Source organism: Salmo salar, chromosome ssa10 (assembly GCF_905237065.1).
Source record: "Salmo salar chromosome ssa10, Ssal_v3.1, whole genome shotgun sequence".
NCBI lineage: Eukaryota > Metazoa > Chordata > Actinopteri > Salmoniformes > Salmonidae > Salmo > Salmo salar.
In genome coordinates, this window is record NC_059451.1 from 25,297,577 (window position 1) to 25,319,282 (window position 21,706).

The 21,706-nt window shown below is 43.3% G+C and overlaps 1 protein-coding gene across 1 annotated transcript in view; it reads left to right on the forward strand.

Moving 5' to 3' along the window:
• Window positions 1-16,546, forward strand: part of gpc5b (glypican 5b) — a 74,892-nt gene extending 58,346 nt beyond the window's left edge. Inside the window, exons 8-9 of the mRNA XM_014216570.2 lie at window positions 416-551; window positions 14,410-16,546. Of these exons, the coding sequence (XP_014072045.1) occupies window positions 416-551; window positions 14,410-14,609 (336 nt within the window). The 3' untranslated portion in view covers window positions 14,610-16,546. The remainder of the gene's footprint in view (window positions 1-415; window positions 552-14,409) is intronic.
• The last annotated feature ends 5,160 nt before the right edge of the window (window positions 16,547-21,706 follow it).

Here is a 21,706-nt window from a genome sequence, read left to right on the forward strand (position 1 = left end):
CAGAAGACTGGCTCATCAACATTGCTTGCAGTCAGATGTAATAATGCTGGAAAGGGAAGAACATCTAAGCTAAAATCATAGCTCTGTCTATTGTCTACCAGTTTGCTGAAATTGTATAATTGCCGTTTTTGATTTCACATCATTTTTGGGGGGAGGGGCAATTTTATTACTGATGTATATGCACATGTGTTATGTCCATATTAACTGTCACCTGTTGTATTCGGCGCATGTGACAAATAACATTTGATTTGATTTGTAAGCAGACCACTATGTATTGTGTGCTCTAGCATTCGTCTGTCCATTTAAATCATGTTTTGATTTGAACAGTGGAACAGTACAGAATTTGATGTGGCTTATTTTCAGACAGGATTACCCCAATTGACCTCTGACTTATGTTTGTGTGTGTGTGTTGCAGGAGATGCAGGGTCAGATGGGCTGGGCGACAGAATGGGGGGCGTCGGTGGAGACGGGCAGTGGGACAAGAGGAGAGGCCAGCGGAGAGTGTGACGATGAGGACGGATGTCAGGGATCTGGAGAGGAAGACTTTACCGGTGAGTCAGAACCCCCCTCTTCAATTCATTTTTATTCCCTCACCCCTCCTTTTCCTCAACTGCCTATTGATCCTCCTCTCTCTCCCCATACTCTCTCCTACCTTAGCCAACAAGACTCCTTGTAGATGAGACTGCTGCTTGTGTCAGACTAATATTTAAACCTGTCAGTGTCTCAAGTCTACTACAATACAGTATGTTGTGGTTGCGTTTGCTGCCTTTTCCTCTCTCAGATTAATCCATATCTATACTTTCCCCTAAGATGTTATCTTCTGCTATATGCAAATGGGAAGCAGAACAGGCTGTCAACAGCTGTCAGTGAAATAACACATCAATAAAAAAAGTACCAGTGTCTTGTGTGGGTTTATCCTCAGTGTAGGATACTGATTGATTTGATTTGTGGACGTCATTTTTTTGTTCAATTACTTCAAGTTGAATTGTTATTCTATGCTTTGTGGTAGAACTGGTTCATGGCTGTATACCAGCACTACTGCAATACAAAGGATGAATTATTGTGTTCACAGACTCATAAACACACTCACTTTCTCTTTGTAAGAGCTGGCTTTGTGAAAGCAACTTCACCAGAATAGAGTTGTCAAAAGGTGAAAAGGTTTGAAGCTGATTGCAGATTGCTTGTTCATCCAGTCTCTTCTATTCAGATCATTAGAAAGAGCGCGCAAGAGAACAAGGGGAGAGCGAGAGGTGAGAGAGGAGAGATAAGCACTGATCCCTGGTTTAGTCAGTGGCTCTAAGATCTGTGGAGCAGGTAAATGACACTTGTCTGTCTGCTAGTAATTGCTGTGCTCCAGCAGTCTGCCTGAGCTCTTCAGAAGAGGGCGGTAAAAGCTTTTTCTCAAGTCCTCCACAACCCAGCTCAACCAGGGCGCATTTAAAGTGCAAGGAGAGCGACAGCGCAGGAAAGATGGGAGAGAGAAGCTAGAATATTGCTATATGAAGTATAATCTTCTATTATAGTGACTGTTACCTTCTGGTGAAGACCAAATCTGTTCAAAGTCATTTGAAGGATAAGGGAGTTTGCAGCATGCTACACACCTAGTAGGAGTAATGATGAGTGGACATGGCTATCTCTACAAGTGGTTACAAATCCCTTCAATAGGGAAAGCAGTGAACAAGCAGGGTAGAGGTTGCACCTTTAAATGAGATTAGCTGTGACGATGACAGTTAAATAGGAATTACATGAGTATTCATGAGTATTCATGAGTATGGTTTGTGGCTTAATGTAACTCGTACAACACACAGCGAGCACTGATCATTTCCCATAGCTAAGTCCCTAGAAGCTGAATTTCATAATGAGTTGTAGCTCAGTGAAGTGTGACTGCTGGAAAGCAAGAGCCTTGTTTCACTACTTTACTCTTCTGCACTCCATCAAAGCCAAAGGTTAGATTTGGATACAGCTGGTACATGCTGTTGACCGATTCTCATAAATTGTTGTCACACTCTGAATGTGTGTGTGAGCATGTAAAGGTGTGTGTACTTCTGTACGCGTGTGAGACTGTGACTCTATGGAGTTTTGCATTGATAGAATGGGTCCATTCTTCCCCATACTGTCAGCACTCCTAAAGTTCACATACAGAAGCTTAATGTAGGCCATCCTCTCTGTGCTCTCATTTCACGCACACACACACACACACACACACACACACACACACACACACACACACACACACACACACACACACACACACACACACACACACACACACACACACACACACACACATACACACACACACAAAATGGAGCCAGAAGGGGCATCCTGAGAGAGCTGAGGAGGATTTACCCATTTGCCTCTCCTTTCTCCCCTCCTCTCTCTCTCCTCTCTCCTCTCTCTCTCGCCATCTCTCTGTCTGCTGAGGGAAGCAGATTGTGCTGTGGGATCACATGGAAGCTGAACAGGGGAGAGGCACTGTGAGATAACACTGGGGGTGGCTGAGGATGGGAGGCTATACAGGTCAGCTAGAGTAGAGACTAATAGTTGGACAGAGAGAACAGGTTAATACGGTAGATGTACAGGTAGGACTAGACTGGTAGTCCAATATGGTGGTGTGGGGGATACAAACGCTAGACTGAGAGGAGAGGTTTCGACTGAGGTTTGCATCCATCCTGTTTTGAGCTAATTCTACCCCAGCATAGGTATGTATTGTATGTATGATTGTATGTATACGTGAAGCATAACTCAGTAACAGAATGGAAAAGGGGATATGTTGATTATTTCACAGTAAAGCTTCCATAGTGCACTATGCCTATGTCAGAGTTACTTTCCATGATCCCCAAAGAGAGATATTCAGAAAAGCTCCGCTCCACTGTGTCAGGATGTTAGATAATATTGAATCACAGATCTTTCTCTTTTATTTCTCTCTCTCTCTCCTCTCTCTTTCTCACTACAGTGTATCTATCTTTGTTTCCTGAGCTAGATTAAGTTTTCTCCTAATCCTACGATACCCTGGTCAGATTGGCCTGGTCCTCCCATGATGTCATGATAGTTGTGTTATGATGAGTTATTGCTTGGTCGTGGTGAATCTGCAGTGGTGTTTGGCTGTTGTTTGATGACAATGTGGTTCCACTCTGCTGTTGGCTTAATGCTAGTGTAGTTGTGGGCAGAAGGGCAGGCGAGGCCATTATTCTGTGGGGCTTTGGCCACTGTTAATCTCTGAGTCACTGACCTCTTTGATCAGTGATGGATAATTTGCTTTAATAATGTGTTTCTCAATATCAAAGGAATGTTTTCTTTAGAAAATGATTGGAGTCAAGATGGATAGCCAGCCCCTGGTCTGTTTGGATGAGGTTTTCACTCTGAGGCTGGGATCAAATCTTTCTCTTTTTCTTCTGGAATCTTTTAAGATTCTAAATTGATTTTCTCATCTCAAATAAACAAGAGTTCCTTTGCTGAGACGGGTCCGCCCTTTGCAATGTCAATAATGCTAATGTAATTAGGACCAGAGACGGAAGAGGAAGCGAAACTTCCCACTCCCTAATTATTTTTGGTTCATATACAGTCAATGAACTAAGCAGACCAGACCCAGCTGCTAATGCTTTGGTGCCTCTGTTAAGCAGACCGGAACTTACTCTTTTTTTTCAATGGTAAACAGGCTGAATGGGACATATTAATTTATCCACCTTCTATGATTATGACCATCCCAGAGAAATGGAACATATCCTCCCCTCCAGAATTCCCAAAATGCACCGCTCCGGGAGAGGAATGATCTGGGTTTTTCCGGGGACAATCTCTGTTGCTATGGATACAAGGTGGTCCGTGGTCTCCAGGGTCTCGTTCAAGGACAACACAACAAAGAGAACACAAACGGAAGCAAATAGTCAACCATTCTTAAACAGTCACAACTCTCTTAACCTACAATATCTGACCCAATGTCTTCACTAGCTATGTTTTAGAAAACATCTTTCACTTACAGAGGGACATCGCTTACCTCAGTGACACTGTGAGGAACAAGACCTCACTATGAGGGGAGTTGTAGGAACATATACTTTTTTTGTTTTTCATCTAGGGATTGAACAGTTCTTTTAAACTTAATGGTAAAATATTGATGTGTACATTTGTAATTTATTTAGAGTTTTGATTGATTGAGAAATGATTGATGTCCTATTGATTATCAGGCAAAATGTTTATTTGAGTCTTTAAAGATATGTAGATATATTTGACATTACCTTAGTCTATCCTCTACTCTGTCACTCTCTCTCCTTGATAGAATAATGCAAGGTCAGGATACCACACTCTAGACGAGTGCTTTCTGTCTGGTCTTTCATATTTAATGTGCGTGTGTTTCTAATGTTGTTGTCTCGGATCCCTTTCATGCAACTCCCTCTCTCAAAGTTTAAATTGAGATGGAAATGTCTGCTTATGAAGGCAGCTGAGGAAATGAACTCATTGCATGGCCTATTAGTCTCCCACGGTGATGTGAGGCTGAGGCTGGTCGGTTGCGTTAATGTGGCAGCCATAAAAAATAAAAACGCCCAGGCAAATGTAAAATTCCTGACAAATGAGGTTCTTCGCCACGCAAAAGATGCTGATGTGTATCCCCGTTTTGATTGGCCGTTATTTGCCACCATTCACAGAAAGGATGAGGATTTAATATGCATGGTATAAAATACACATACTGTAACCGTGGTTATTACAATGGGAGGAGGAACATAGGAACTCTGCTTGACTAAACACATCAGAGCAGTCAGACATAAGCCTTACCTTGTTCGCAAAGCATGGTCGTTGACATATTTGAACCCCTTCCTCATAAATACAGTACATAGAGCTGAGGTTCCCAGTAACAACGCCCCTTGTGCACAATTATTTTTCTGGTGAGCAGCGCACTGTCTGCACATTTGGCAAAGCAGATCAATCGATCAATTGTAGTTTAGAATAAACAGTAACAGTATTCCATGTCCAACTGAAGGGTGTGTTCTGGTTTAGAAAGCCAGTTTCCCTTTCTCTGTGTGTTGCCATGCATACATCTGCTACGGAGTGCAGCAGCAGCCATTTTGTGCTCCCTCTGGTCTTCCAGGCAGAGCCCATGGATAAAGGGGAAGGCCAGGGGAAATTAAAGTGCTTAGCTGATAATATCCGTGGCGGTGTCGGCCAGTTGGCCCCAGGGGACAGATGGAGAGCAGCTGAGCTAGGCAGAGTAGAACATAGCAGACCCCTGGCCCAGTGCTGTGTGCTCACTGTTCACATTCAGGGTCAGTGGGGCTGGGTCTGTTTGTCACTGCCAACACCAGTGTTCCTCTGGCTCCTTTAGTCCTGTTTTAACACAGCGTAAATGTACTGGCCGGACAGTGGCTGCAGCTCTGGTTCTGTTGTCTTCCAGTGAAATCTGCATTGGATTTCAGTGTTTATGAGAGTACTTATAATATGATTGATACTGTGATCTAAGTGCCCCTGAAGCTTCACTGTGATTGGATTTAATGATATGTATGTATTGTGAACAAGCTTGTTGTATAATTCAATCAGTCCTTCCTTAAACCAGTTATTGTCTCCCTCTATTCCTTATGGGCTGATCATTATTTATGTGGCACGGTGACAGAACAACTATTTCCACGGTGACAGAACAGGGTATTTCCTCGTATTAGATTGATCCCTATGCCATGACTACACGATCTCATTACAAATCAAATCAAAAGTTTATTTGTCACATGATTCGTAAACAACAGGTGTAGACTAACAGTGAAATATTTACCTATGGGTTGTTCCCAACAATGCCGAGAACAAAAAGGGAAATAGTGGAAAACATTGTATATTTAAAAAATAATAAATAGAAAAATAAATCCACAATGAGTAATGATAACTTGTGGGTACCAGCACTGAGTCGATGTGCAGGGGTACGAGGTAATTGAGGTAGATGTGTACATATAGGTTGGGGTAAAGTGACTAAGCAACAGGATTAATAGTAACAGCAGTGAACAGTTAGCGCAAGAAGGGTCAATGCAGATATTCCGGGTAGCTATTGGTGAACTATTTAACTACCTATTTAACAGTCTTATAGCTTGGGGGGTAGAAGATGTTCAGGGTCCTGTTTGTTCCAGACTTGGTGCATTGGTACCACTTGCCGTGCGGTAGCAGAGAGAACAATCTATGACTTGGGTGGCAATGGGGTCTTCGATCATTTTTAGGGCCTTCCTCTGGCACCGCCAGGTATACGTTTATCTCTCAGTAACTATGACATTGGGCTCCTGACATACATAGGACGTAGGCTACAGTAGATGAGCTGGGAGCTTTCCTTCATCCCTGGGTGAGGCTTTAACATTCATGCCTGGTGTGAAATGCGGCCTAAACCCCCAACCTTGTTCCAACAGAAACAGTTTGCAGTTATTTGAAATTGATCGTGAAAATGTTCCACATGTCATGTACAAGTGACAGATTACAATATGACTTGTACCGTAGTAATTATGCTACAGTATGGCAATATACCATATACAGTATCTCTTTCTGACAGATGACTGACAATATGATGTTTTTTCACAAGTCTTTGGATAGTAATAAGTTCATGAGATTGTAATTAAAAGTAATGGGGTGTGTGTGTGTGGTGGTAAACAGCTTGTCAATGGGTTGAATGTGCTAGGTGTAGTGTCTAATTGAGTGCAGTGTCAGTAATGCATCGTCTATGGCACCCCAGGGGTGGGAAATAACCCTCATTAAAGAATGAGAGATTCACTGTGCTCTCTCACTGTTACTACTCATCTAGAATGGATCCTTCTGCCCACACACTGGATAGATGCATATGATCCAAACCATATTTAAGATATACTGACACAGACATTTCAAAAGGATTTGTATCAATTGATGTACAAATTGTTTGTGCAATATATGAGTGGAAGATGGGTTGGTGGTAAGGACTTTAGATGAGATTCATGTTGAAGTTTTTAGAGATGTAAGAGTGGGTGAATATGGCTTTTCTTAATTGGGAATGATCTTAATCAGAGGAGGCTGGTGGAAGGCGCTATAGTAGGACGTGCTCATTGTAAACCATGGAACAGTATCAAACATACAGTATATTTTTTTACTTTTACCTCTTTTTCTCCCCAATTTCATGATATCCAATTGGTAGTTAGTCTTGTCCCATCGCTGCAACTCCCCTACGGACTCGGGAGAGGTGAAGGTCGAGAGCCATGCGGTCTCCAAAATACGACACTGCCAAGCCGCACTGCTTCTTGACACACTGTTCGCTTAACCCGGAAGCCAGCCACACCAATGTGGCGACCGAAGTCAGCTTGCAGGCACCCGGCATGCTACAAGGAGTTGCTAGGGCGCGATGGGACAAGGAAATCCCGCCCGGCCAAACCCTCCCCTAACCCGGATGACGCTGGGCCAATGGAGTGCCGCCTCATGGGTCTCCCGGTCATGGCCAGCTGTGACAGCCTGGGATCGAACCCGGGTCTGTAGTGACGTCTCAAGCGCTGCAGTGCCTTAGACTGCTGTGCCTCCCGGGAGGCGGAAACAGCATGTTTAACTCCGTTCCATTCATTATATTCCAGTCGTAACAATGAGCCCGTCCTCCTAAAGCTCCTCCCACCAGCCTCTTCTGATAATTGTATACTGTAGTAGTTCAGTTTTCCCATTATGGTATGGTGAATAGAGCACTGAAGGTGTTTATACAACAGCTAGTGAGGATTGTATAAATTAAGCCAGTGGCCAGTGTTTTACCTTGATGAAGGTGAATCATCAGGAGAGAAATGAATACAATTTGTTTGATAAAGAGATGCTGTGGTTAGAGGCTAGAATAACAAGGCCTATATGAGTCTGGCTCCTTCCTCTGATTCCATACTCAATCTGTAACTCTATGCGATTGTTCAGCTCCGGAGCCTGATAAATAGTTGCTGAGGGTGAAATCTGCAGCTCAGTGTAACACAACCCTTCCCTGCACTGCCAGTGTGTGTGCGTGTGTGTATGTGCATGTGTCAGATGTGGGGTGAGCGAAAGATGGAGAGCAAAACAGGTTGATCCTGACCATGCAATGTACGTTTGGGTCCATACAGTATGTATGGATGAGTGTGGTTGTAGGCTATGTGGCTCCAATTTTCCTTTGTCTGTCTGTGTGGCTCTATTTCATTGCTGGGCTGTGTGAATGAATGTCCATTGTTATACAGCCAATTAAACCTAAGCACAGGCAGACATGGGAAGGGAAATTGGCTCATTTTAAGGTCAAAACCTTTCTGTGTTCACCTAGTGCGGAGGGAGGATATACACACCTCACCTCACAGCCTTGTTTTGATATATGTTTGTCTGGTTATAGGTGTTGAAGTAAAGGTGTGATAGAGGATGTAATTGATATGGATTGATGTACTAGAGGTCGGCCTCTGTGCCAAAGCTCCATCACATTGTTGCTAACAATATTTATAACCCTACTGACAGGACAGTCAGGGAAGATGGGTAATGTACTGTCTGCCTCTACGTTTAACACAGTGACAGTGATGAACATGCCAACTCTTTTTTTTGTATTTGCATGTACCTCTACAAAACATTACATTATTTAATTCTGCCACATCGTTTTTACATCAGCATTGTGTGTGTGTGTGTGTGTCTGTGTGTGTGTTTACACCTGGACTGTGAAGAGGAATGTGTGTCAGTTACAGTTAAATTGCAAGGTTTATCCAGGGCCGTGGGCTAATATGGATTTCCTGTTCCCTGAGTTTCTCTGTCTGTCTGTGGATCATCATCATCATCATTACCAAGAAAAGCACTACTGTGCCTCTCAGCCACAGACTACTTTCCCAGCAGCAACCCATACTTAGCCTATGCCATCTACAGTATACATGAGCACTCAAACAAGTTAATGTGCTATCACACAAATGTACACTTTAGCATAATCTTTTTCCATCTTAAATTGCCTCCCAAACTCCTCCAAGGTAGTTTTCCTGGCGAGACAGAGTCGTGTGATCACTAGAGAGATATACTGTTTCAGATAGAGAGGGAAAGATACTGTACTGAAAGGCTGAGAGAGAAGCAGCTCTGTAGTGTCTGCCAGTCTAGTCCAATTGTGTACAATCAGTATAGTCTCTGCCTCAGGTCTTTTTGTGTGCAGCCAGTCCTCTCTAAGGGATATTGGCCAAGGTAATGAAATGCTCATTACTGATTCAGCTGGAAATACAGGGATACCTTTACCCCCCTGCCCCCCTCCAACCCCACTCAAGGTCACATCACATCAATGGGTAAGTGTGTGTGTGTGTGTGTTTTCGCACACGCACGTGTGTGTTTTCTCTTCTACTGTCTGTATATCTGGTACAGCCTCAACTATGTAGATGGTAATAGTCGATGTAATGAGAGAATCTCTAGGACTGTACACTATGTGCAATCTGAGTGTTAGTACCGCTTGTAAGAATCTCAGGAATGCCATATCTGAATATTCCATGTGTTGAGTGGTTGAGTTATGTCTGTCTATGTCTAACAAGTCTACGGAAAACCCCTTGCTTCTCTCACACTATCTTTCATCCTTTCACAGTCCACACCTCAATCCTCCCTCCTCATATCCATCAGCAGTCTCAGACATGGCACAAAGGATGCTCCCTTACCGGTACCACACAGGTCTCTGGCAGGAGCTCAGACCACTGTTTGCATGTGTCACACAGTGAAACCCCAGCCCGTATCTTATGTCCTGGTATGTGTATGTGTGTATTGATAATTATAAGACTGGTGTTTTCCACATAAAGGGCCGCAGACTGCATCAACATGGTAAACTATAATTAAGGTGACCTCACCTCAGCCAATCTGAATCCTGCCTGTGTTCTAGCCCTGACATGCTGCATCTCCTGTTTGTTGTCACGGGGCATCTCCAAGAAACACCTGTCCAGCATACAGTCACACAACACAGTGCTGAGTGAATTCCCCCACTAGCTGTCACTGAAGGTGAGAAAATGGGGTGTCCACCCCTCTCCTCCTGTGTGGGTGTTGACAGTGGGGTTTGACTGCTCCTCCCCTGGGTTGGAGCAGGCTAATGACTGACTGGCCTGATGCCTCTGGCCTTGGGGGGGGGGGCTCAATTCCCCATGTCTGATCTCACAACGTCCCGACCCACCCAACGACGGGACGTTGTCACGTTTTCCGACCGCCATGGTGACTGTTGCCTTGTTATAGTGTGACACTGAAGCGCCACGCTCTGGCTCAGGTGGTTAGGAGTGGCACACACACCACATGTCCTTCCTTTGTTTTAATGACATTCCTGCCCTACCAAAGGCCTTGTTTTTTGGCCATTTGCCATATTTATGATTTCCTGCTTTGTCAAAAAGCTGAGTGTTACACAACTGTTACTGTATCCAAAACAAGGGCAGTCCAGGTGAAACAGGCCTCCAGCTGATTAGAGTACATATTTCCATTCAGCCAAAGACCACAAGGAATGGCCTGTAGGTATAAAATTAGCTCATCAGTCAAGAGAAGATTGTGACAAACAGAAATCCTGATGGACCATGGTGTTCCTCCTTTCATGAACATGTCTGTGTGAGAGAGGAAGCGATGTGCTCTGCTGAAGCCAGGCAGAGGCAGGCAGGGAGGCAAGCATCTGCAGCTGGGTCTGAGATCTCCTCCATATTTCACCCTGTCTGGCTCCGCTCGCTGGGCGAATTCCTCTGGGTTGTCACGGCGATGTCTCCCGGCTGGGTGATTTATTTCCCCTCACCATGCTCGAGAGCCCCTGCTGTCGCCCATTGCAAACCCCTTGCATACGCCAACCCCCACAACGCCCAAGCTGAAAGCAGGCAGAGCTGAGGGACTCTTTCCTCAGCCCAGATCTGTAGGAGCTGACATCTCTATCAGACACGTAGTCTGGCCACAATACAGGATGCATACATCAAACCTGGCAGTGTCCCTGATTGTGTCTCACTACTAACCCTTCACACTGTGTTGTAACAGCCTTTCATAGTAACTGGGACATACTCATTCCAATACAGTACACCCTCAAATTACACACATTACAATAAAAAATGCATATTCAAAGCAGGGTTTTTCCAATAAATTATTGCTTTTTGTGTTCCTTTAATATTTTAAGTAGAAATTGTGGGCCAATATTGAATGTTATATTCAATGAAGTGCCCTTTTAATATAGACCACATTGAGAATTCAATAAATCCAGATTTTTTTACATTAATAAAGACTTGCTAAAGTGCCAAGATTCAGCATTTTGACATCATTTTCTGGTTTTGTGGTGGACAACTGAGCGGGTCGAGTATTTAACACGTCAACCCTGTTACCCATAGATAAACAGTCTAGAATGTTTTAACAATAATGCAAAATGTGTGAAGCTTGCATTCAATTGTCACTCCCTGTTGCGCACTAAAAGCTTCCATTCCCCCTCTCACAATGGGATTTATGGTCACTAGCTGGCACAGCCACAAAGTCATAAAATCTGATTTAACCCTAACCTTAACCACACTGCTAACTGTAATGCCTAACGCTAACCTTAAAACTTAAGCACATTTTTTTTCATTCATTTTTACGATATAGCCAATTTTGTACTCTGTAGCTGGCCCATCTAGCGGAAACCGCTCAGTTCTGCCTCCAGGGCAAGACTCATGACAATAAACGTCAACCTGCATTGCTAGGAGACAGCGGTGCTGTAGGGCATGTAGACGAGTAGACAGGAGGCTCAGTGCCCCATTACCACCAGCTCTACTGCTCTACCACTATCCTCTGTCATGTCCTCCTCCCTAAACTGTCTCAATTACCCCTGACCTCTAAACACACATGCACGCATACACCCACACACCTTTACATATGCATGTGTGCACACAAACACACATACAAAGTTGTGTGTTTGTGCTGCTTGTCCCAGTGCAGATTGAATGAGAATGAGCCTGACTCTCCAGAGAATATACGTTTCCTCACAGCCAGTGACTGAGATGGCATGAAATCCAGGACAGATGCAGAGTGACTAAACATTCTGGCGCTATTAAATCATCTGTTGAGGACCCACACTGATTTTCTCATGCACAGATTTACATTCACCAAGACGTCTGTAAACATTCAGGCAAACACATTGGGATGTGCACATCCTGCCAATACAATCGCTAAAGTCAATAGGCCTATGGGGGCTGTTTGTTCATCTCCGATAATGATTTTGTAATGATCAGATACAGCTCACCTCATTGCAATGGGAGATAGAGCTCCTTTGTCTATTGTAGTGTGAGTACAATGGCCATTGTGAGAGGACGTGTCTGTTGTGCTCCGTTTCTCCCCTCGGCTGTCCGTGATGCCTTTACTGTCTTAATCCACTCATTTAGCTCAGCCAACACTCCTGGGAGCAGGAAGAAGTTTTGTCAGGGAGTGAAATGCATGCCAGCCGACACCAGTGCATCACCACACGTACACACACACACACACACACACACACACACACACACACACACACACACACACACACACACACACACACACACACACACACACACACACACACACACACACACACACACACACACACACACACACACACACACATAGTGCCGTTGAGCAGAAGAGGGGCACCTGGAGTGTGTTCTCCAGACATATGTTGTGTATCTGCTGGAACAACAACTCTCTTTGAGGACAAACCAAGCCTCCAGCCTGCTTCTACTAAGGACCTCGCCTGGGCAGGGAGACACACTGATTGATTAAAACTTACCTCACACTCGTGCACACCTGTGTATATGTACAGTACCAGTCAAAAGTTTAGACACACCTACTCATTCAAGGGTTTTTCTTTATTTTTTACTATTTTCTACATTATAGAATAATAGTGAAGACATCAAAACTATGAAATAACACATATGGAATCATATAGTAACCAAAAAAGTGTTAAACAAATCTAAATATATTTGAGATTCTTCAAATAGCCACCCTTTGCCTTGATGACAGCATTGCACACTTGGCATTCTCTCAACCAGCTTCATGAGGTAGTCACCTGGAATGCATTTCAATTAACAGGTGTGCCTTGTTAATTTGTGGAATTTATTTCCTTCTTAATGCGTTTGAGCCAATCAGTTGTGTTGTGACAAGGTAGGGGTGGTATACAGAAGATAGCCCTATTTGGTAAAATACCAAATCCATATTATGACAAGAACAGCTCAAATAAGTAAAGACAAATGACAGTCCATCATTACTTTAAGACAGGAAGGTCAGTGAATGCGGAAAATTTCAAGTGCTGTCGCAAAAAACATCAAGCGCTCTAATGAAACTGGCTCTCATGAGGACCGCCACAGGAAAGGAAGACCCAGAGTTACTTCTGCTGCAGAGGATAAGTTCATTAGAGTTACCAGCCTCAGATATTGCAGCCCGAGTAAATGCTTCACAGAGTTCAAGTAACAGACACATCTCAACATCAACTGTTCAGAGGAGACTGCATGAATCAGGCCTTCATGGTCGAATTGCTGCAAAGAAACCACTACTAAAGGACACCAATAAGAAGAGACTTGCTTGGGCCAAGAAACACAAGCAATGGACATTTAGACCGGTGGAAATCTGTCTTTTGGTCTGATGAGTCCAACTTTGAGATTTGTTTCCAACCGCCGTGTCTTTGAGAGACGCAAAGTAGGTGAACGCATGATTTCCGCATGTTGTGGTTCCCACTGTGAAGCATGGAGGAGGTGTGATGGTGTGGGGGTGCTTTGCTGGTGAGTGTGCAAAGCTGTCATCAAGGAAAAGGGTGACTACTTTGAAGAATCTCAAATATAAAATATATTTTCATTTAGCACTTTGTTGGTTACTACATGATTCCATATGTGTTATTTCATAGTTTTGGTGTCTTCACTATTATTACACAATGTAGAAAATAATAAAAATAAAGAAAAACATTTGCATGACTGGTACAGTATGTGTATTTGTGGACGGCCATCTAACTAAAAGAAATAGGCCTATGCAAATAAATATCTAAATACTTTGTGTGTGTTCTTGCATACTATACATACACACACAGGAGCTTGTATGTCTGTGGATCATTAACTGGCTTTAGCTGTAACTGCTGTCAGGTTCATGTTGTTAGCTGTCATTACATTCACTATATACCACTATCAGTCCCGTTACTGTCTCAGTGATTTACTCACCACAGCTCACCCTTGATTCAAAGCTGCGGGGTGAAAAAACCCACGAAACTCATGAAACCAAGTAGGGTTCATCTTTGACAGAGTTGTTCTCACAAATTTACTGTAAACATTCGTTTTTGTCTCCTTGTTTTGTGAGTGTATTATCTGTCAGTAGCGAGTTTCAAATGATCTAAGGTTTTGTAGATCTCCTGGAACAGGTTTGTGTGTGTCTGTGTTAGGATACCTCACTCCCTCTGTCTTAATTGTTCTGTCCTCTCTTTCTATCCCCTTCTACCTCTTTGACGTGACAGTAATAGCTCTATCTGGTATCTCTCTCTGTTTCCCTCCCCAGATGAGAATGAGAGAGTGGACGTGGCCACTGCTGGTGTTCCTCTGGGGAAGAGCCCAGGAGCCAGGGAGCCCCCACGCCAGGTCCCTACCATTCAACCCCCTCCACAGGTAGCTGTGAAAGCTGCGGGCCACACCCCAACACACCACCCAGCTATCACCATCACCCTCATCACCCTCCTGTCTGCCTTGGGGTTACCATGACACCAACTCTGAGACCCCCTTCCCCTCCGCTGATGACGCCACTGAGCACTGGAGAGAGGTGGGGAGCCTTCACAAGAAGGAAAAGCAGGAAGAGGAGGATGAGAAGGACAAGAGGAGGTGCTCCCCAGCCAACCTGCGGCTTTTCCCCAGCTGCTCTCTGTTAGTTGGCGGGAGCTGGACTGCACGGCTGTGTTTGTGCGATTATAGGATGTCTGCATTTCTCTCTCTCTCTCTCTGTCTCTCCCTTGCTGCCTTTACCTCTGCTTTGTCCTCACTGCCTCCTCCTCTCTGGTTCTCTGGACTGCCTGGTCAGTTGACCGTCAGATGTGGTCAGCTATATGTCCCACTACTCTCTTGGTTCTCCTGTAGTCCCTAGGTTTAGGTCATGAACAGTAAAGTTCAGAAACAGCTGAACTTAAGAATGTAATCAGGCCCAACACAGACATCATCTCTCCTCACCTGTCCACACCCAAAGCCAACTGCCATGTCCTCTGGGCTCTCTCTATTTGTTACTTAGTTTGCGTTTGATTATGCCTTCTGTCAATAGTCACCGAGCACACTGTACATGTTTTATATGGTCTCATGTGGGACTTTGATTGTGTATTTGTTTGTTTGTGTGCCTTTATTTACCTATACTTATGTCTACATGTGGGTTTCTTTACCATATAATTTACTTTAATTGTAACAACTTATAATAATGGCTTGTACAGTACTAGAACTGATTTATTGGACAAATGTAAATACACATATTTATGTAAATATACAGTTTGTACTGTATAAGGATAGGATAACAAGGGCTTTATTGGAGTTGTTGCTGTGGAAATAGAGGAATAACAGGTTTTTGGATACCTTTTATATAAACTTCACCAAATTATTTTGCCTGTATGTTTTGATGGGCACCAAGCCCGACCCTCAACATATGTTCCCACACACTGACATCCTAGTTAACACGCATCCATTGCACAAAGATCCCCTCTGTTATAATGGCAAGTGTATAAATGTATATATTTGAAGTCACACACAATGTTCATCTTTGGTTTAAATGTTTAATTTTCTTAGTACAGAAATGGCTAAGTTTAAAGCTGGAATCCTAAATAGTGAAACTGGCACGTCTGTTTGCGATATTACAACAACAAAGAAGTTACTGCAAACAACCAACACAGTTTTTTCCCTCAGACATCAATGCAGCAGAATAGTACTGGATTTTTTTTTATACCAGGTTACACAACGCTCCTCACCTCCGCTTCGTCAACAAAAGAAAAACAATAACAACGGCCGTGGGGGGGTCAGTGGTGCTGTTTCCCCTACTGCAGATTCCATCTTTAAAGGGATGCTGCAAACACCTCCGTCCTGCATGAAGTTTCAGGTTTACGATAACCAAGTGTGTTTTACCTAACAAGGAAACAAAATCTGCATATAAAAAGAGCCTTCAGCTCAATAAAGACCCCCATGAACTCCATGTCTGTCCAGGTGGCGTTGAGCTGTTGCCAGGAGACAGAGTGAGTGACAGGTCTAATATTCTGCTATACTGGATAGCAATGCACCCTATGGCTCACCTGTTAGTTCTGAATGCCAGGTCCAGTAATGTACCTCATCATTGCCGCTCCACTCCTTTGAATGTCAATGTTAATTGGCCAATCAGACCTTTTGATATGATGAGATTTTGCTTTAGCCTCGTAATTACAGTACCAGACTGATTACCTCTGCGCTGATTCCGTGGTAGTGAACTATTCATGTAAACTCGCGAGCCAGGCGGCTTGTGAGGCTAATCTTGCTTTGCAACCCCTTTAAAAGGCCAGAAATGTTCAGAGCCAGGTGAGTGATGACAGGACTGATATATTAGACTGGCCCTTTGTCTGAAACGGATGGAGACTTTGTAGACTCGCATTGGCATTTTAATAAACATATAACAGTCAACCTGACCATGATGTACCTGCCACACTGTGTCTTTCCTCATTTTTCTCTTTGCATTCTCTGACTGAGATTGTGTAAGTTTGCATGAAAGAGTCTAATTTGTTTTCCTCAAACTGTTCAAAGTGTTTGTCGAGGCACTTAGCCAAGCTGTTCCTGAGAAAACTGTTAGTGTGGTAAGGACATGTTTTATTTCAGGTCTAGTCATGCATAGCCAAACCGTCAAGCTGTGAACATTCTTTTCTCATCTGCTATGAGACAGTGTGCTTGCGGTGTTGATATGAATACTAATAAAGGAAGTTGAATATTGTATTGGGGAAGATTTGCTTCTCAAACAAGGATTTTCTACAGTATATTTCCAGATCTGTGCTGGGGATTCTGCATGGCTTTGCCAAACAGTGCATGCCCATGTTGTTTCTGCTACTCTGTGCCTCTTGAGCTAAGCCGGGCTAGGCTAGGCAAGGCTAGGCTACGCAGGGCTAGACAGGGCTAGACTGTGCTGGCTGCCGCTGCTCATTGCCCTCTGGCCCTTCACCGGATTACAGTGATTGGATTGGCAAGGGCTGCTGCCAAACCCCACTAACTGCTGCCAATCACTACCAGTGCCCTACAGGCCCTGCTGGATGATAAATACATCTCTCACTGAATATCAAGTAACCTGTGAGGCAGAGCCCATAACCACAAGGAGAGAGAGACAGAATGCTGGTTTCACAAACTTCCACTATGTCTAAGTGCAACTGAACGTGTTCTGACAAGTCTACAAGGTACCCAAGTTGATCAAATTCACCAAATGCTACAAAGGTTAAAGGTGAAATCCAATCCGACGTACAAACGGTTTGATAAAAAAACACACAAAGGAAGAAAAATAGTAAATTGATTTATGCCAACGCTTCATCTCAAGAGGTTAACCTAACATCAGATTTCTACATACAGTAGATGAACAAAGTGCCAGAGCGTCTGTGACACTGTGGCTGGACCTGGAGCTTGGCCAGGCCAGGCCACATGATTTTGGCTCAACTCCATTAGTCTATTGAATTCAGTTTTCTATCACAAAGATTGAATAGGATTTAGCTTGGCCGATGACGGGGTTACCCTTTGTAATGCTGCTATAGTCCCATGGTGCTTTGTAATAATGTTCCATTAATAGCAGGGATTCCTCCAGTCAGGGAGAGGCAGGGATCAGCGGAGCTAGCGGACCAGCTGCTTCTCTCTGCCAGGCCAGCAGCACAGAGCAGAGCACAGAGCTATTCCAGGACCTCTCACAATCCAGACAGAGGCAGAGCAGAGCAGAGCACCATCCAAGGAGCCAGACCCAGAGAGCTGTAGCCCCCTCTACCACCCAGCCCCCTCTACTCCTCAGCTGAGCCCAGCCCCCTCTGACCTAAGCCCTGTCCTCCAACCCCAAGACTGTCATCACCACTCTGCAGGAATGCACCACACACAGAGCCACAGACACACACATAAACGCATAGCCAATACAGCACATGTAGATGTGTTGAACCCATGTCTATTTTTGACCATCGTTCTATTTCCCACTCTTTCATCCCTGTGGAGTCTTAAACCTGGGATAAGTGTGTGGGTTGTGCATGTGTACATAGTGGGTTAAGCCTCACAGTTAACCTGTTCATTCAGTTCAATTGGTGTTCATCCATCAAATGTGTGTTGTTAATTCGGTGTTTTAGCAATGACGGGCTGAGGGGATGGACTGAGATTAGCAGCCTGCCCTGGGGGACCGTAGAGCATGAGAGGTCATCTGTCATGGAGAAATGGTAAGGAGGGCATAGAGCTTTGGTGGAGATCTCCTAGACTTCTGGGATTCCAATCTTGTCTCGGAGCATTTAGTGTGATATGTTACGTTTCGTATGGTTACATAAGACAGATGGTTACTTATGGCAAAAACGAAAGTAGAGTGCTTGATCGGGGTGGATGGGTTGACGTATAACGTGAACGGCTAGCAACCTAAATGTTGCTAGTTCGAATATTATCACAGACTATTTGAGCTAATTAGCAACTTTTCAACTACTTACTATTTTTTTAATATTTTGCACCTACTTAGCATGTTAGCTAACCCTTCCCCTAACCATAACCCTTAGCCTAGCTAACATTAGCGAGCTAGCTAACGTTAGCCACCTAGTTAAATTCTGTAACATACTGTATCATACGTTTAGAAAATGTTTAACATATCATACATTTTGCAAATTTGTAACATAAATCTAATATGAATTGTAATTCCTAGCATATCATATGAAATGGGTGATGGACATCCACAAATTAATTCATACAAAACTAACACTTCATACTAAATGGAGTGTCTCGGATTTACACACAGAATCATACAAAATGGACACCTCATCAGCTGTCCTAACCAGTTGAGAGTTACAGGTATTTATTTCATTTAGCATTTTAGTCATTTAGCAGACACTCTTATCCAGAGTGACTTACTGGAGCAATTAGAGTTAAGTACCTTGGTCAAGGGCACATCAACAGAATTATATATTTTTTATTTTACGTAGTCTGCTCGGGAATTCGAACCAGCGACCTTTCAGTTTCTGGCCCAATTCTCGTATCCGTTGGCTACCTGCCTGCCACCTGCTACCAGCAGGTGTTGATTATTTTTTTAAATGCAGCGAGTCAGTGGTTCCTGCGCCACACGCAATTGCTTTGGAGTTGTTAAAATAATGTTTTGATATTTCTATTTTGATAGGATCAATCCATAAATAATCTAAACCTACATGCAACAGTAGGCCTTATCTCTTGCACTTTTTACAATTATTTCACGAGGCCTATTTCACATGACATGGCTAAATACTTATACCCACTAGGCTAATAAATAAACATGTTTTTCTTTCCATTATTTATTTACCTACATCAGGTTATTTCAATGTATATTCAGATTAACAACTCTAAATCGCTTTGGCACAGTAGGTATCAATCAAGTCACTTGCCGATAATGTTGCATACAACGTTGCATACAACGTTTGAAAGGCCTATCGTTTTCCTTAAACACAATCAAAGTTAACATAAGCCCTAGAAGCCTTCAATTGCCATATGTATAGGCATGCCCAATGTAGGCATATTTTTTAACAACGTAATGTTGCGCTCCAAAGGGATACCCAACTAGAGTTGATATCCGTGCCCCTGCTGAAATCGAATTAGCATAATATAAAAATCTGTCGGTTTAAGGAAAGGGAGAAACCTAGTCAGTTGTACAACTGAATGCGTTCAACTGAAATGTGTCTTCTGTATTTAACCCAACCCCTCTGAATCAGAGAGGTGCAGGGGGCTGCCTTAATCAACATCCACAGTGCCCGGGGAACAGTGGGTTAACTGCCTTGCTCAGGGGCAGAATGACAGATTTTTACCTTGTCAGCTCGGGAAGTCGATCCAGCAACCTTTCGGTTACTGGCCCAACGCTCTAACCGCTAAGCTAGAGATATCTGTTTTTTTTGCATTGGATGCGTCTCAAATCACTGAATCCGCCGAGGAGACCGACCTAGAGTTGTGTTTGTCAGACCATGACACATCCTGAAAATCAGCCTTCTCACATAATCGTCTGTAGTGTCCGAACGGTTTGCATCCGAAAGATGAGACTCCCACGAACCCTATAGTGTTTTCATTTGCTCTACGACCCCCACAAGCATCTTGGGACTCGTCTGAAGTTGGTACAGCCGATCTGCCAACTTCTGTCTGTAGCGTCCAAACAGTTTGGGCTACACAATAATATAACACCTATGTGGAAAGGTGAGACTCAGGAACACGTACATGTGTTGCTCTAGGACTCCCACAGGCCCCACAAGACTCGTCTAGCTAGAATTTGTAACATATCATATGTTTTGCAAATTTGCAACATATCATATGTTTTGCAAATTTGTAACATATCATATGTTTTGCAAATTCGTAACATATTGTACGTTTCACAACTTTGTAAATATCATAATTGTAATTCGTAACATATCATGCAAAATGGATGATGGACATCCACAAATGAATACAAACCATATGAAACGTAACATATAATAGGGGAGAGCTGGGGCGAAAGTAACACAGGGCGAAAGTAACAAGCCCTTTTTCTCAGATAATTCAGAAGCTAGAATGAGGCAGTGAAGTTCCTAATGTGGAGGACCAACTCCCTGCAAAACAAAAAGTGGTTTTGAGCGATGTAGGTTTCAAGTATCATGCTAGCTAGTCTTGAGTGTTAGCCTGGGAGAAATTACAGAAGAGACGGGTGGGATGAAAGTAACACAATGTAAACTATTATAAGCCAAAATATTGTGGTTGCACACCATTGTGATGTTGACACATGGTTTATTTTCATAAATGTTGAACCTATAGCATTAATTATTCAAATCGACACAAACATCAAATTATGGCTGATAGTACAAGCATTAGAAACCAGAAACATGGAGATAAGAGCGATGTTGTGCACTTCTCGCCAGCTGTTACTCCCGCCCTGCCGACAGGTACAAAAGTAATGTTGTGGTAATTCTGTTCTCGAGCCTGTTTAATTTAAACAAATGTACCCTAGAAATTGAATTACAGTTGTCATGTCATTGCTACATTGGCTGGACATACTATAGAGCAAGTTAAAGTGTACAAATATTTGGGTGTGTGGGTTGATGAAAAGCTGAGCTTCACTGTGCATGTAGAGAACTTGATAAGGAAGCTCAAGCTGAGAATAGGTTTTTATTACCGGCATAAAGCTTGTTTTTCTTTTGAGGCCAGGAAGGAGCTGGTACGATGTACATTACTGCCGGTTTTAGATTTTAGTGATGTTATATATATATATGCAGGCCTTAACCACTACCCCGAGAGCACTTGATTTAGTGTATCATGCAGCCCTCAGGTTAATTACAAATCAAAAATGTCTAACACATCATTGTGGTCTCTACAGCGCCGTTGGCTGGTCGTCATTGACCTTGGGTAGGCTTAAACACTGGTATACACTGATTTCTAAGGCCATATTGGGTAAAATGCCATTTTATCTCTGTTATTTTTTTGTCAGGTCAGTAAATAAATATCAATTACGGTCCCATTCTCATTTGCTTCTAACAGTACCAAAAATGAAAACAGGTCATGGTAGAAATAGTTTTAGTTACTTAGCTCCGTGGTCCTGGAATTCTCTCCTGAAAACATTTTAAAATTTGATGATCTAGTTTCGTTGGTGGAGTTTAAACACTTGATCGATG